At 38.6% G+C, this 16,692-nt stretch overlaps 1 protein-coding gene across 1 annotated transcript; it reads left to right on the forward strand.

Annotated features, from left to right (window-relative positions):
* Window positions 1–684: 684 nt before the first annotated feature.
* Window positions 685–16,261, forward strand: man1b1b (mannosidase, alpha, class 1B, member 1b). The gene is made up of 14 exons (XM_015039173.1): window positions 685–933; window positions 1,483–1,589; window positions 2,445–2,553; window positions 2,751–2,869; window positions 3,611–3,744; window positions 4,536–4,645; window positions 5,259–5,438; window positions 5,623–5,771; window positions 6,435–6,623; window positions 7,832–8,022; window positions 9,330–9,450; window positions 10,319–10,513; window positions 11,434–11,565; window positions 12,256–16,261. The coding sequence occupies exons 2-14, from the start codon at window positions 1,485–1,487 to the stop codon at window positions 12,472–12,474; spliced, it is 1,953 nt and encodes a 650-aa protein (XP_014894659.1). The 5' UTR covers window positions 685–933; window positions 1,483–1,484; the 3' UTR covers window positions 12,475–16,261.
* The last annotated feature ends 431 nt before the right edge of the window (window positions 16,262–16,692 follow it).

A 16,692-nucleotide genomic window follows, 5' to 3' on the forward strand; every position in this document is an offset into this window, starting at 1 on the left:
ATAGTGTTGTTTTTATGATGTTTGATGTTGATTTCGAGCCAAAAATAAACTACTTGTGATTATGGCCCAAAAGTTAACATTTCTATCAAACAATAAATTATTCTCCCTCAAGGTTTAGAAAGATTTTAACCAGACATGTTTGTTTTCTTTGAAGGATAAGAACTCCCTCTTACTACTCTGCTTATTAGTGCAGACAAAACAGAATACGAGATTTTTGACAATCCAGTACCAAATGGTAACTCGTAGCTTTTGCGCTGTTGCTGTTGGCTTCTTAGTGGCCTCCTTCACTAGTTTCAGTATTCTCATCAATTTTGTAGGTATAAATGTCCTGATGCGGTCTCTCTCACTGTCATATGGGACAAACAGATATGAATACACAGTCATACCTGCAGAACCCACACATGCATTGAAAGGACATGCAAACTCCATGCAGAAGTTTGCATATCAGCTGGGATTCAGTAGATACATCACACAGCTGTCCTGGATTCCTCCTCCTTGCTGAAAGTCAGCAGCAACAGCAGGGAACAGCAACCTTGCCATACAGCCTGCAAAAAGAACCGTTTTTATGCTGTTATTAACACTGCGATGCTAACTTTAAGGAAATGTGTCACATTCTTTCAGTTCAGTAAGGTAAGCAACTTGTCATAGTCACTGAATGTTCCGTTTTACTGACGGGTCTTTGAACGCAGCACGGTAACAATCTACGTGAGCTGCATCTCATTTACAGCTGGAAGTGGGTGACATGCAGCCAGCATCTTGGTTTGAAATTAAACTTGTTTTTGCACAGCTGTTTAGCTGGTGTATTTTCTAAACAGCGTTGGATATGAAAAGACCTCCGAACTTACTTTGTCAACAACGGGCTGTTTGCCACTGAATCACCGACTGATGTGACTCTGTTTGTGGTGGATTTGTGAGGGCTGTACGGTTTAAAAAGTAAGTGAACAATAGTTTTACACCTATTTTTGTGTTTTTAACCTCTAAATTCTTGAACGAAGTAATGATGTAGGAATGGTGACGGTGCTGTACTTACAAAGAGCTTCTTTGTTTACCTTTGGTGTGTGTAGGCCTCGGGTTATGCTCGGTCCACAGTTAGTAAGTAAAATCAAAAAAAGCTTTAATTGAGAAACTTAAAGGAGTGGTCATGTCTAGTGTCTAGTGGCCACCCCATGTCAAAGTTACAGTCATTATATGAGTGTTCCTTTCACACAGAGTTACACCCAACAAACTAGACTGCTGATACTGTTTATACTGAGCTAGCTGTGCTATGCTAACTACCAATACATTTAAGCTAAGAGTACGAAGCGTTATATACTAGAGTCATGAAAACTACTAGACGTGACTCAAATATTTGTGTTTTTGTTAATGACATTTGACGTTGTCGCAGCCGCTCATGCGTTCCCTGCCTGATTCTTGATATGAATTTTGTTGCCCTGTTTGGGTGAATATTACCGCCACGCCTCTTGTGTCAATGCTTGATTCCAGATATGCACGCTCCCAGCCGGCCGGACTACGTGTCTGTCCACTTCACTGGACAACAGACTGGGAGCTACAATAATGGCAAGCAGTGGAGGAGGCAGTCGTACTGGAGGGTATGTCGCTTCCTGCTGATGGGAAAGCCATCCGCTCTGTTCTGTGTCTGGTGGAATCAAATGTTGTTCTAACTCATATGATCCAAGTATCTTCAGAGTTCTGAATGGTGATGCTGTGGCCAGGAAGGAGCTCCTTTAACTTACCAAAAATCTTACCATAAGTCTAAAGAGGCTTCTGACTCTAGACTTGGAAATAGGAGGCATAGGGAAGCTGGTTACTGAACATTAATACGTTGGAAACGCATGCAGAACTATTTTTGAATTAAACCAGAATTAAAGCAGAATACTTATGCAAAGATCTGCTTATTGCCAATCAGTGATTTGGTTCAGATTCCCAGCTGCAACCCTTCACCCTAGGACCTTTCCTCTTCAGAAATGATAGTTATCATCACCTGAAAAAGTAGGGTTGCAGTTCTTCAGTAGTACCAGCTCTCTCTTCTTCATCACTCCATCCAGCTTCTTCTTCCAAACCTTCAGATAAATTGCTCAAGTCTTCGCTGAAGTTGCTCTCAACTTCCTCTCTTTCTCATCCTTAGTTGTTTACTGTTTGACTTACTCTGATTACGTCACAAGCTACTGAACAAAAACAGCAACACTCTGAGATGCTTTGGGATTTATAGCAGCCTAAGAGAAATATTTATTATTAAAACTTTTGTGTCCACAGAATGAAAGCACCAGTAGTTCTTCTTTTTAAATCTTCTGAGTGGTTTTATCATGATAGTGACATTTTAATCACTATCATGGAAATGTTTGGTTATTTTCACAGTGTGAAACTGTTCAGCACTTCAGATTCTATTAGGAGACAGCACATGTTGAGTCACTAACCATCCTCAGTCCCTTTCTGTGTGTTTTTAGAAATGGAAGCAGCTGTCCAGGCTACAGCGAAGTCTTTTCCTCTTCATGCTCGTACTGCTTTTCATCTGTGGCCTGGCTTCCTATTCTTCTGTTACCAAGCAGCTCCGAGGTAAGCTTTCCTGTATGTTGGCAGGATAACCTTTTGCTTTTGAGCCCGCTGTTGGTGCTTTTGATGAGCTGTCATTGTTGAATGTTTACTGAACAATATATATATATATATATATATATATATATATATATATTTTTTTTTTTTTTTTTTTTGTAATCTGTACAGTAAATACTGATTGTTGTTTTGCTTGTTTCAAGGTTTTACAGTGAGAGAGCAGGAGACGGAGAGCAACATCCTTCAGAAACCCTTCAAGCCTCATGTGCTGCTGGAGCCTGTCAAACAGGGCCAAGACCCGCTGCTTGAACAGCTCTCTCAGGTTACAGATCTGGCTTAGAAGCACCACTGGCATCTATCACAGCATACCTAAAGACTTAACTCCAAAGAAAACAGCAGAATTTCACTGGAAGCAAAATAAAAACATCATTTAAATAGTGACAAGAAAACCAATGAGACTATGATATTTATAATTTCCAAAATCTTTTAGCACCCTTTGTGAAAATGTTTCAGAAAATATTTATTCATTAGTTGGATCACTTTTTTCGTTTTTTTTTTTTTTTTTAAAAACATCAGTGGCAACATTTAGGAATGTTCATACTTAAGCACTTGAGTGTTTGATTTGAATATGATTCTACAGTTCGACAAAATCTGTCTTATTATTTTCTAAATTCCATTTCATTTTGTCCCAAATAAAACTTTTTCCAGTCTGACCATAATTATTAATCCAAAACATGTGGAATTCTGGAGTTTGGGAAAATGAATTCAGCAATACTGTTATTCAGCTTTCACTAAATTTAAGAAGGTGGTGAGAGTTCAGCAGGTCACTGAGGGCTTTTAAAAGTATATCCTTGTCATGTTTTCTGAGAATGAAAAAAAAAACATTTAGGAGCAAAATAAAGAAGTTTAGAGTTTAACTTGGCATTAAAATATGTCTGAAAAAGAAATCTTTAAACGATAAAGCCTTGTGCATAATGAATAGGACCCATCTTTATTTCTTTAAACTTTAAGTAGGTTTAGATATAATTTGCTGATTGTTGTTGCTTGTGCTGTCAATTCGCAGAGGAAATTATCCAATAAGAGAGGACCTCCTGTCCTTCTGAACCGTCTTCAGAAGAAAGGAAATGCATCTAATATCCTGTCTGAAGTCAAGGTAGCTGACATCAAGAAGGAGGGAGAGGAGGAGAGAGTCATCAGGTAAGAGTTACCAGTGTGGTTACAACAGCTGCTCTGTCATTCCACAGGTTTCAGGTTTGTAGTGCTGCCACCCGTCCTGTATGATACGTAATCGTCTGATATTATTTGCTGTTAAATGTTGCGTCCCGTACTGAACCGATATGGGACGCGATTTGTTACGTATTTCTATAAATGTCTGATTGACATGCCTATTTTTATGACCAAAATAAAACACAGAAAATATTAAGGTCAGCTAATTGTAATTTTTTCGAGCTAAATAGTTGGAAAAAATGTTGCTTACTTTTGGCTGTCTGACATGAATTTAAAACATTAAATCATGTGTTACAGTCAGTTACTCAGTACTTGAGTAGGCTTTTTAGCAAATACTTTTTAGACTTTTTTACACGTTATTTAAAGCTTAATATACTTCTACTCAACATGTTGAAGTTATTCTACTCTGATTGGAGTACAATTTTTAGTTACTAACACACCTCTGTAATAATTGGACTATTGTTTGTTTTTGGTTTTACAAAACCACCCATCAAATAAAATGTACCAATTTTATTTGACCCCACCATGGTGACCTCACTGTGTTGACCCCCACCATGGTGACCTCACTGTGTTGACCCCCACCATGGTGACCTCACTGTGTTGACCCCCACCATGGTGACCTCACTGTGTTGACCTCACTGTGTTGACCCCACCGCAGTGGGCATCCTTTATTTTTATTTCTGACATGTTTAAATATAATTGACATTGTATGTTAATTTGGAAGTAGAAATGCATGTTTCTTTTTTTCTAAATTTCTTCAGTTGGCGTGGGGCAGTGATCGACACTGTCCAGGCCACAGACGGCACCAAGGATGGAGAAAACAAGGAGGACTCTCCTGGCAACCGGAATGTCAACCAGTCAAAAGTTTTAGGTAGTTTTTGGTTTTATCCCTGCAATATAGAGTATAAATTATTAAGCATTTTTAACAAGATAGATGTTAATGCAAATTTAATGTCCTCAATATTAGTGAGCACATATACTCCATATATGGAGCGCAATAATTGTTGGCTGAAAAATTCCAAGAAAATGATCCTATTATACCAAGAATAAGAATCCAATACACAGGAGAGACGGTCAGACTGCCATGCAGCTACAGAAAACATCTAAGCTTGGGTGTTCAGCCAGTGGTTGATTTGGTTCATAAACATTTAGAATACAGACATAAAATGACCATCAGATCAATGAAGTATAAGTCATATATTACCTCATAATAAAACATTCCACCACATTACAGAGGGATTGAAGCACAGATGAGAAGGAGAGGGAAGAAGAAAACAGGCATATATCATACCCGACATCATCTTTACAATATGTACCATTGTTATCATCAGCACAAGAGTTTCTAATATCATGCTGCCCTAATATACACCCATGTTTTGCATTTTTTTGACATTTAAAAAAATACCTTACAAAGTAATGAAAGCATGGTTCTGAATCAATGTGTGATATTTATGCACCAGTGAACTGTGGGTTGTGTGTTCCAGAGACAGAGCGGATGGAGGCAGTGCGGGAAGCTTTCAGACATGCCTGGAAGGGTTACAAAGAATACGCCTGGGGCCACGACGAGCTCCGGCCCGTCTCCAGGTCCTACAGCGAGTGGTTCGGGCTTGGCCTCACGCTGATCGATGCCCTGGACACCATGTGGATCCTGGACCTCAAGCAGGGTATACTGACATCTAGATCACCTTTGCTCTGCACCAGAAATCACTCTATTATTGGTTTTTAGCTTGTGGTCTTTGAAAACTGCTTTTTAAACCGTAGGAAACTGCAGATCAGAAACTTTGTAATTACATGTAAGGAGGAATGTCTTCCAGGGAAACCTTTCAAACTACTTTTGTAAACTTTCAGAGTTTGAAGAAGCCAGGGAATGGGTTGCCTCAGAGCTCACCTTCAACAAAAATGTTGATGTTAATCTGTTTGAATCTACCATCCGCATCCTGGGAGGCCTGCTGAGCACCTACCACCTGACCGGAGACAGCCTTTTCCTGGACAAAGCTGTGAGTCTCTGGATCTGTACCTGCTAACTTAAGCATTCTGCCACATTAATTTAGAGAACATTTTAGTGAATTCTTTTTCTGAAAAAAAATTCAGAATCATAATTAAATTGGTGGTGGGACTCAATTTAATATTGCTTTATGAAGTTATTTGCTGTGTCTATAATTAATTAATCAAAATAAATTGCATTTTAATCTAGCTGTAAATTAAAATGTTTGAATTCAAAAACCCTTTTTGCTGCTAAATTATTGAATAAATAGATACCTCAGCTCAACAACCGAAATATTAGTTTGTAATCTGTGGGCATAAAGTGCTGTTACACGCATTGCCTTAATATTTTTGGTATATTTAAAAGAAAATACAATTAACATGTTAAACTGTATGTATCTACTTAATCAGAATTAACGCATGAAAGTCCTGTAAAATATTAAATATACTTGGCATGTAAGGGGGCATCACTTATTTCACTGTGGAAAGCAGTCATACTGATTCTCAGGCATAATGCGCCTATTAACTTTGCACTAGTTACATCACATTGATCTTTTCTGCCACAGTTAATGCAGAACAACAAAGAACAAAATTTACCAATTAGTGATCAGTATTCCTTTAATGTTAGCTTGATGTGATGTTGACAGCTGTATATAAAAGCCACTGTACTTCCACAGAAAGACGTTGGCTCCAGGCTGATGCCAGCCTTCAACACACAGTCCAAGATTCCCTACTCTGATGTAAACATCGGGAAAGGCACCGCCCACCCGCCCCGCTGGACCTCTGACAGCACTGTGGCTGAAGTTACAAGCATTCAGCTGGAGTTCAGGGAGCTCAGCCGGCTCACCCAGGAACCTCAGTACCAGGTAGACCACCACTCTGCTCTGCCTGCTTTTAACACACACACACACACACACACACACACACACATGCACACAAACGGCACTTGTTCCGATGGGATCTGGCCTCACAAGGAACAGTGGGTCCTCCCAATGTAATATTTGTTTGAAAAACTGACCTTACAAGATGAGACACTCTAAAACATCATTATAGTGTTCAGATATTTCTCATTAAGCATCAGCACTCAAACAGCACTTTAACTCAAACTATTAAGTAATGCCTTACTTACACAAACTATGTTTAAGGTTTGTTGTTACTCTAGTTGCATAAATAACCGTGATATAACGTGGCAAACATCAAAACAGAATTTTAGACCATAAAGCTACATTATGTAATTTCTATGAAAAATATTGTTTTACATCTTTGTGAAAACTGTCACTATGTTGTGACAACATAACATAAGACATGATTTGTGGAAAAAAAAATCCAGTAATACTGTCACAGCCTGGTGATGGTTTTAACAGAAATGAACAAAACATATGTTTTTGCAAAAGTTACATACTGTAGCTTTAATAGATGTTGTGGCTAGCAGGGAACATATACTAAATGTTTTAACTTTTCTCAGTAGATATAGTTGTAACAAAGCTAATGACATGAAACTAACTCCAGATGATAACTAGATCATCCACAGATGGGAATATATCAAATCAGAACACAATAAATATACCACGAGTTATGAGATGTTGGTTGAAAAAGAAAAAGAAAACAGAATAAAACAGGAAATTAGTATTCAGAGCCTTAAAGTTCTGGGGGATTCTTCTGTTTGCTCTGATGTCCAATTTTCTCCAGAGGTTTTCAGTTGGGATCAAACCAGGGGACTTTCTGGGCCATTATACCAGCATTTCTCTCTTTCCCTGAATCTAGTTGAGAATTTCCCTAACTGGGTGTTTTTGGATCAGTGTCTTGTATCAGAGAAACAGGACATTATGATAGCATTATTGAAGATTGATGTGGAATTATCAGTTTCAATTTAAGACATGAACTGTGATAGCCCACCTAATGTTGTGTCAGAGCAATCCTTTGCGATTGTGATATTGCCTCTAACTTCTATGAATTAGTAGCTCATCAATATAACTTCCAATTCCAAAACCTGAAAGTGTAACACAACTCCAATACTACACTCCATGACTATCACAGCAGTGTCTGCAATTGAACTCTCTTGATGTCTGTACAGGCTGCAGTAGCTGAAGTCATGAATCAGGTCCACAAGCTAGAAGGCAAGCTGGACGGTCTTGTTCCCATGTTCATCAACACTAACAGTGGACAGTTCACCCATCAAGGCATCTACACACTGGGAGCCAGAGCAGACAGCTACTATGAATACCTGCTGAAGCAGTGGATCCAAGGGGGCAAGAAGGAGAACCAGTGAGTTCATTTTAACATCAGCACATGCATTTATATACAGTCATATTCAATAAATGTGTTCTAATGAGGCTTATTTGTCAGATGAAAATTACCTTTTGAAAACGACATGAAAAGTATCAAACATACTTTTCATGAAGACCACATTTCTGTACTAAAAATGTTTTTATTGGCCTGATTTAATCAGACAATACAATTTATTTTGATTCCAAATGTAATGATTTGCAATGAAAATCACTGGTTTTGTGGTGTTACTTTTCAAATATTTGCAAAGCATTTTACAATACTTTTTCCTCATTGAACCCCTTCTACAATGTAGAAGAAAAAAGACAAGAAAAAGTCAGTTGGATTGAACACAAACATTTTTAATTTTTAAATAACTTCAATAGCTCAGTTTTGTTACTTGCCACATCAATCAGACTGTGACATTAACTAAGGCTGAAGCTCCAGTGTAGTAGAAGTAAGAAATACTGCCTCCTACAGGTGGGAGTTGGCAGTCACTTGAACCCAATGTTTTTGACCTTTTTTGTGGGAAGTTGGCAATAAACTCACCATTATGCATTAGCACTTAAAAATGTGGGGATCTGTTGGTTTTTCCATAAATTTGCATGATAAAGGAATTGCAAAAAAAAACAAACAGTTGGACTGGTGTAATATCTGAAACTTAAATGTTATCTTAAGTAGAAAATCGTCAACAAAAGAAAAGGTTTGAAGACATTCTTGGTGAATTGAGTTACTGAAAGACATTAACTAGTCATGAATAACCTTATGTATTGAACATGACTGTATGTGCTTATTTGTTATGAGGTTGCTTGACTGTGTGTCACATTTTTGACTATGCTGGATTTCGTTTGGATAACTGTTAAAACCTGACCTAGTAACCAGGGGTTCACTGATTTACTGGCCAGCTGATTTATCAGTGCTGATTTTCTTAATTTTGGGAGACCTTTGATTGGCCAATGCTTACATGTGAAGCCGATCTTATCCCTCAATCTTACCTACCTCAGCATAGGTCTGCAAATCGGCTCTCCAGTGAGAGAGATATGACTGATAGAGCGGCCCACCAGGTCATGTCTGCACGTTGCAGTTAACAATAGTAGTCACCCCACTGTTGCCAACACAGTGACTTTCTTGCTATATTTAGCAACATTTCACACAAAAAAGTCAGAATCGGCTGGTTAGACACTTTAAAGATTGGCCATCAGTCTGCAATCAGTACACAACCTACTAGTAACTTCATGCACACAGTGCCATGCTAACAACAGACCACTGCTGTTTCTGAATACTTCTTTGATCCTTTTGATGTTTAGGTTGTTGGAAGACTATCTGCAGGCCATTGAGGGTGTAAAGAAGAACTTGCTACAGAAATCTTCACCAAACGGTCTTGTTTTTGTAGGAGAACTCTCCCATGGGCAGTTCAGTCCTAAAATGGTTAGTAACAGTTAAACTTGCTTTTATTATTACTAAGGAGAATCTGGCACTGCAGTATGCTGCTGTTGAGGAGAACATATCGGGTGTGGCTACATCCTGCCTGGTTGATGCAGGCCAGGTCCTTCACGTACTGAGAACACCAGAAGTGAGCATCTCTTTGAGATTAATAAAGTATTTTTGAATTGAATTGAATTGAATTGGATTAATTACCGCATTTACTTCGCTGTATGTCCTGTTGCCTAGCAACAGTGACAGTGCTAAACATGAGCTGGTAAAAATGGACCTTGTAATCTTGCTGAGCTTTTTTTTTTATTACACATCAAATAATCATTTATGTTAAATAAATTTTCTGATTAAATAGATTTTTTTTTTTTACAAAATTGTATAAAACATGTATAACATAACATGCAAATAACAAAAGCCTAAGAAAACAAACCCTTTAAGCTTTTATATTTTGTACAGACAGAACTTATGTACTTTTATGTAAAGGTGTAGTCCTCCATCGCTCACTTCGTCCTCTGTTGTTAAAACAACAATTTCCCATTCAGCCTTCAATGAATCTTGGGATGGCGCAGGCTGCCAAGAATACACCAGATCCGTCCTTTATATCTCAGGAAAAGGAGAACGCTTTTGGAGGAATCTTCAAATTTGGAGACCCTCTGGCACATTTCAGGGTTCAGATGCAACCTTAGTTTCATTTTAAAGACTTCAAAGATCTTCTAGTGTTTGAAAGTGTCTTCAGTCAGTTATTACAGATGGTTTTTATTTTTGTTCTTTCATACCTTTAAAGTTACAGTAGCATGAAGGTTTCTTGCTGCGTTTAGCTGTGCACTGCTCACTGACTGGCCCCGTGTGTGATTTGTTGTAGGATCATCTGGTATGTTTCCTCCCCGGCACTTTGGCCCTCGGTGCTCATAATGGCCTCCCTGCTGACCACATGGACCTGGCCAAGGAGCTGATGCACACCTGCTACCAGATGTACGTCCAGATGGAGACTGGCCTCAGTCCTGAGATTGTTCACTTCAATATGCACCAGGGCAGTATCAGAGACATTGATGTGAAGGTCAGTGGTGTATCAGTACACTCCACCTCCTCTTCTCATATACTGAGTAACAGGACAGGATGCAGGACAAAATATGTCCTGAAATAAGTACATCAGCTACATGTGTGTGGTGGCTCTGGAAGATCTGACTTCAGTCTACGCCTTTAAACCTCCCAAAAACAGTTACAGTATCTCTGCTGCTTTTTCGAGCACACTTCTTTCTTTTCAACTTTCCACTGTTGACAGCTAGTTTCAGCTAGCTTCATTAGCAAAGGCCTTTTGTGTTTTCCTCGGAGAGAGTTTATTGACTGTCTATTGCTGTCAAACCAGGATTCTTCACTATGGTTGTTCAGGCCATATCACAATTATGAACGATTTTAGCATTCAGAATGGAGTAACTTTTTAGTTTGTTTGTTTTTCTACAAAAAACAAGTTAAAACAATGTTCAAATTAAATGACACAAATATGAACAGATTTTCTGAGATTGTTTTTAGGTTGACAATTTTAGAAATGTTTTAAGATGTGAATACCTAAGATCTGTTCCTAGTTCAAACCTAAGAAGAAAGAAAAGTGAATGAAAAATGTCAGGTCGGAGAATTTTGGTTACATTTGACGTTATTGTGTACTATTAAGCACATGATCTAAGTTATGAAATGAATTACTGAAATAAAATGGTGTTTGGGTGGTTCTTCTTGCAATGTCTACACACAGTATTACATTTTTGTATCAGCCATTTCAACTGAGATCAGATTTCATCATATTTTTTGTCAACTGTCAGTAAACCTGAGAGACAATTGGAAAAGAAAGGAGTAAATCTCATTAAACCAGAATACAAATCAAATAATTCTGCAGAAGTTTCAGGTGAGAGAAATACAAGAATTGTCTCAAGTCATCTGTTTTTTGTTGTTGTTTTTTCTCCTGTCTTTCTTTCTGTCTGACAGCCTGCAGACAGACACAACCTTCTTCGACCAGAGACTGTGGAGAGTCTCTTCTATTTGTACAGATTCACTAAAGATCGCAAATACCAGGACTGGGGCTGGAAGATTCTGCAAAACTTTAACAAGTACACCAAGGTTAGTCTGAAAAATAAACATCAAACAGGAATCGTGATCATCCAGGTGGGTTAAGGTCAGATCTGACTGTGTGCTGTTAGACGTTCACACTCACTGCTACAAAGGAATAACACTTTAAAACAGCTACTGCTGATGCATTCAATGACAAAACAAATCAGGAAGAACACAAGACTGGATTTTCTAGTTAGACTGTATGACTGCAGTGCTGGTAGAATATTAGCAAATTCAGTTTTCTGATTGCTATTGTTTTTATTGTTCCAGTCTAACAATTGCATATTAGAGCTGGGACTATAACTTGTTAAAACAGCATCTCAATGCTGAACATGTAGCAGCAGCACAGACATCAGCATCCACAGTCCACATTTCTAAAGAACTTCCTGAAACTTTGGAAAGCTGAATGGCTACAATAACACTTTGCACCAGTCTGATGGTTTAGGAACATGAAGAACAGATTGAAAACAATGAATATTTTATATCTATGTATTCAATGATTTAGCAGCAAAAATAGTTTTTAAATTGGAACTATTTTTGTCGATGCATAGTTTTAAATTAAAATATGATTTGTTCCAATTTGTTAATTGAAACAAATAATACCACTGCTCATTATGCATATTATCTTCTCAGAAGCTTTTCATCCAGTAGCTGGAAGCTTCTGTCTGCAGCGTTGTAAGTCTGTCTGTGGGTCCTCAGGTTTCCTCTGGTGGCTACACATCCATCAACAACGTGTGTGATCCAGATTATCCCAGTCCCAGAGACAAGATGGAGAGCTTCTTCCTGGGAGAGACCCTGAAATATTTCTACCTGCTCTTCTCCGAGGACGCTGACCTTATCAATCTTGACAAGTACGTCTTCAACACCGAGGCTCACCCACTGCCCATATGGCCTCCGGCTGAGCCACAGCCACTGTGAACCAGAACACTCCTCAGGGTTGGTATGACACCAGAACCACCTTTGTCTGTGTAAGTAACAGAATGACATCAGAAGCGTGAACCATGAAAACTGGCTCTTTTATGCTACCCAGACTTTGCTAGTATTGAAAAGTCAAGTCATGTTCATGGCTAAGCCTTTGTTTATTTGTTGGACTGATTGGTTTTGTGCTGGTGATGATCAGATCCTGACCCTGATCAGGAGGAACTGTGGAGGGTGGGTCGATCACAGCTGGAGCTGCTGGGCCAAGTTCTACAACATCCACTTTGGAACTACCTTACTTTTTTTTTTGGTTTTTCAGAAATAGTTTCAAGACTCTTTTCTACTGTTATTAAAAATAAAGTATCTACCTTGCAGCTGTGAGCGACTGCAGGCTCGTCGTCTCCACATTCCAAGCACGTGGAACCGTTTCTCTCCCAGGAACAGGAAGCAGTTCTCATCATGAGCCATTTGGTGAGACTGAAGCTGTTTTTAGCCGTCCCCAGATCTTCCTGACGGGCGCACAGCTGTGCTGCATTCATGTCATTCAGCTGCAGCTCCTTTAACACGTTTTCTGATTGTTAAAGATCTAATAGAAAATATAGAATTTCTCTCTGAATTTGAGCCGCCACCTTTTATATGACTGGAAATCAATGCAAATTATGCAACATTAATACTGAGGACATCTATAAACAGCATTTATTACAGGATGGTCCAGATGCCTCATAAATGAAAAATTAAAATGCTCCGTTACAAAGCAGCAAATTAGTGTTTAGTAAGGCAGTTAGTGTGGGTCCAGTCACCTTATGCTAGTTTGCTCCTCCATTTTCTCCCTGCAGTGTACCATTTCATCTCGCACTACTGTTCTGTTTCACATCCATGTAGTGTAGTTATCATGGTAATCTTTATAGTTCATTCTTTCCACTGATTATGGTTCTGACCCCTGGACACTCCAATTGACTTAAAATGTCAGAGGTTACGACCCCTTGATCAAACCACTTCAGCTATGATGTTTATGGTCCCAGAACCACATGACCTCACAGCACACCTCCTCAGGGCAGTTGGAGAAACTGACCATAGATGGTGATTCTGGAGAGGTCGGAGCAGAACGACCTGCAGCACTGCTTCTTTGATATGAAAGTCATACTGAAAAGTTTAGCTGCAAATGTGCAAAATGACCAACACTTAAGAAATGTGTTGATTACCTACAGGGTTTTCTTTAACACATCTTTACTTCTGTTAAACAGCTACACTAACCATTCTTAACTTACAGGGGAACGTTTGGCTTCTTACATAAGTTGTTGCAAAGTTTATTAGTTCAGATCAACAGCACCAGTTGGCTTCAGTGGTTGGTGGGTGTGCCAAACAATAAGCCCTATTTTGTTCATAAACTGTTACATAAAGCTGTACTGCATCAGAAGGATGGAGTGAGAAGCCAGCTCTTCCTGGTACTTCTGCCTATCTTTGGATGGGTTGCTCTTATACTGCCATTTAAGATGCATTTAAACAGCATGAAGTGGTCGAGCTAATAAAAGTGAAGGACCCAGAGTGAATAGTTCTGGCTCCAGTTTCACGCTGTGGACACAACAAACACTGTTTACCTACTGACCTTTTCTGTTTCACTCCCACTGACATGAATGCAGCATCTGTGGTTGATGCTTGGTGTAACAAAACTGCAAGAACATTAAATCTTCAAAGTATGTCATCTAGTTTCGAGTGAAATAAGTTTAAACTTAAAATAACTTTTCAGGAGCTTGTTTGAAGTCAATCATCTTTGACTATTTATAACAAGTACTAACTTCGCTGGCAGATTTTTTTTTTTTTTTACAACATGGGAAAATGTCTAGTTAGAAGTGAAAAACTCTACCAGTGATACTAGTATGTTTTAATCAGTATCGAAGAATTATTGATTTCAAACTCCTAGTTCTTTCTGAAAAGGTATGTCTTAGTTTTATCTTGCTTCACTAGAAACTAAATAAAATACTTGTTAATATTTTGTGTTTTTGCATTGAAGCCAATGTGGGTAACAACAAACCTAAGCTAAAAGATGGTTACTGGGATTTGGGGTTTTTGTGTATATGTCGCAGGGTAAAAGTACATGTCATTTTTAATATGAGAGAAAATGTGATCTATGAAGTTAAAATAATATATTGATTTCTTGTGAATATTTAAAAGCTGAATTTCTTCTGATAATTGAGTTTTCTTAGTGGTTAAGTGGATTTTCTTTAGTTTGAGGTTGGATAACCATGTGCAGTGAAAAGCACTCGTTGACATGCTCCTGATTGTGATTGAGACCAAATTCTTCTGGACTCCACATCTTCTTCTGTCGTTCTCACGTGTGCCTTTAATCTTGCTTCAGACAACCTTCATTCCATTCAACTGATTTCCCATGTGCTTATGTAGCTTTTCACATGGTCGTTGTCATACATCTAGATTATTTTTCCATCAGAGTAGTGACCATTTTCCTCCAATCGGTTCTAAGGTTTACATGATGTTAATCCTGCCTACAAGAACTCTGCTCTTTCCCTCAGTCGTGTGTTTCAGCAGAACTCTTGAGCCAAAGATATGCTGAAAATGCTCTGAAATATTTTTGATTTTTTTCTTCAATTGTTTGAGATTTAAATGATGAAAAGCCATTCTTCAAAAAGGTGCCATTTGAGAAAAGTCTATTTTTAGCATTTTTGATGAAGATTTGATCAAATAAAGGTTTTGTATTCTAGCTGAATCTCATTGCGTGAAACAGTATATAGTCACTCTGTCCTCGCAGAGATGCTCTGCTGTGGAAATATTTCACCTGGGTTTCTCTGTGGGCAGATGAGAGCCTGAGTTGTCTCTCAATACAAATGCCAGCAGCCACACTGTGCCAACATCTTGAACTTTTACCATATTTAGAAGGAAAATCAGAAATTAAAAATGTTTGCAATACAAAGTGCAAATGTGAAATCTTAATAAGTAGAGCACAATAAAGTTAGTTTTTACAGCCCCAACACTGCAGCACAGTGACATCTGGTAGGAGTAAAGAATATTAGCAGGACTTCTCCTAATTTGCCTTCTACCTTATGATAGTACAGGAATACAAAAAGCTGGAAATTATCTCCATGTTTCCTGAGAAATAAATATGTTTTTTTCTGAATCCTGCCTGACCTTTCCCAGACAAACTTCCTGATGGAAAAAGTTTGTGTACATGCTGACTTTGGTTCCTGTTCTTGACTTCCTTCTGCCCCAGTTGACCAGTGGAGGCCAGTGTGTGGTCCAGCAAATGGCTCTGGGGTGGCTGTGGTTTTGTTGTTGGCTCGATTCCAGTTTCTTCTCTACCAAATGCCGATGTGCCCTTGGGCAAGGCACTTGAAGAAAATGAGAAGTGGCCAAAGATTTGACTGGTAATACAGCTGTTTAATGTTGGTTAGACATTGGTTGAAAACAGGAACAGTGAAATTAAGGAGTTCCAAATGGAACAGAAGCAGAAATGTTGAGGATGTTGAAGGTCTTGGCAAGAAACTTAATTTAATGCAGCATCTAATATAATTGGGTTTGAGGGCTTTAAACTGGTTAAACTACTGAGACTGTTCGCTTAGTCCTACGAATTTCTTTCCCCCATGCAGAGTTCATAAATGTCTGGATTCTTTACTTATTTGTTTTGGAGGTTCATGGAAAAAAATACTATTTTTGAAAGTTCACTGTTTAAATTTTCTTTCCTTTCAATTTCCAAGCATAAGCTGTTTTTGTATTGTCATACATGCTGGACTTTCTTCTTTATTCTTGAATAAAATATTGAGTTTTGACTTATTAATCTGGTTTATATTCATTTGTGTTCAACCTTTTACACTGATACCCAAAAAAAAAATCCATTGCAAAGCTTTAGAGCAGGGGACAACAGCTCCAGAACTCAAGGGCCGGAGGCCTACAACATTCAGATGTGTCCCTAGAACCAAATAGCTGCTCGCCTCAGTGCAGTCAGCTTCTCCAGAGTCCTGCTAGCGACTCAGGTGATGAAGCAGACACATTAGGGAAGCAAGTGATTGCATCCCTAATACCTACATGATAACCATGCACACTCATGGTTCACTCATGGAGAATTTAGAGAGAGGTTGAGTTTTAGAGCTTTGCAAGGTAAATAAGATTGGCTTCACATGGATCGGCTGATCATTCATCTCCCAAAATTTTCTTTTTCTTTCTGCATGGAGTTTCCATGCGTGGGTTCTCTCCCACAGTCCAAAAAAT

This window comes from Poecilia latipinna, unplaced genomic scaffold (genome assembly GCF_001443285.1).
Source record: "Poecilia latipinna isolate Pla-1442-1.1 unplaced genomic scaffold, P_latipinna-1.0 Scaffold463, whole genome shotgun sequence".
Taxonomy (NCBI): Eukaryota; Metazoa; Chordata; class Actinopteri; order Cyprinodontiformes; family Poeciliidae; genus Poecilia; species Poecilia latipinna.

Coding starts and splice junctions, on each gene's coding strand:
- man1b1b (XM_015039173.1), top strand. CDS start 1,485: ATGCACGCTCCCAGCCGGCCGGACTACGTGTCTGTCCACTTCACTGGA. Junction 9,451..10,318: donor GGCAGTTCAGTCCTAAAATG/GTTAGTAACAGT, acceptor GATTTGTTGTAG/GATCATCTGGTATGTTTCCT. Junction 10,514..11,433: donor TCAGAGACATTGATGTGAAG/GTCAGTGGTGTA, acceptor TCTGTCTGACAG/CCTGCAGACAGACACAACCT.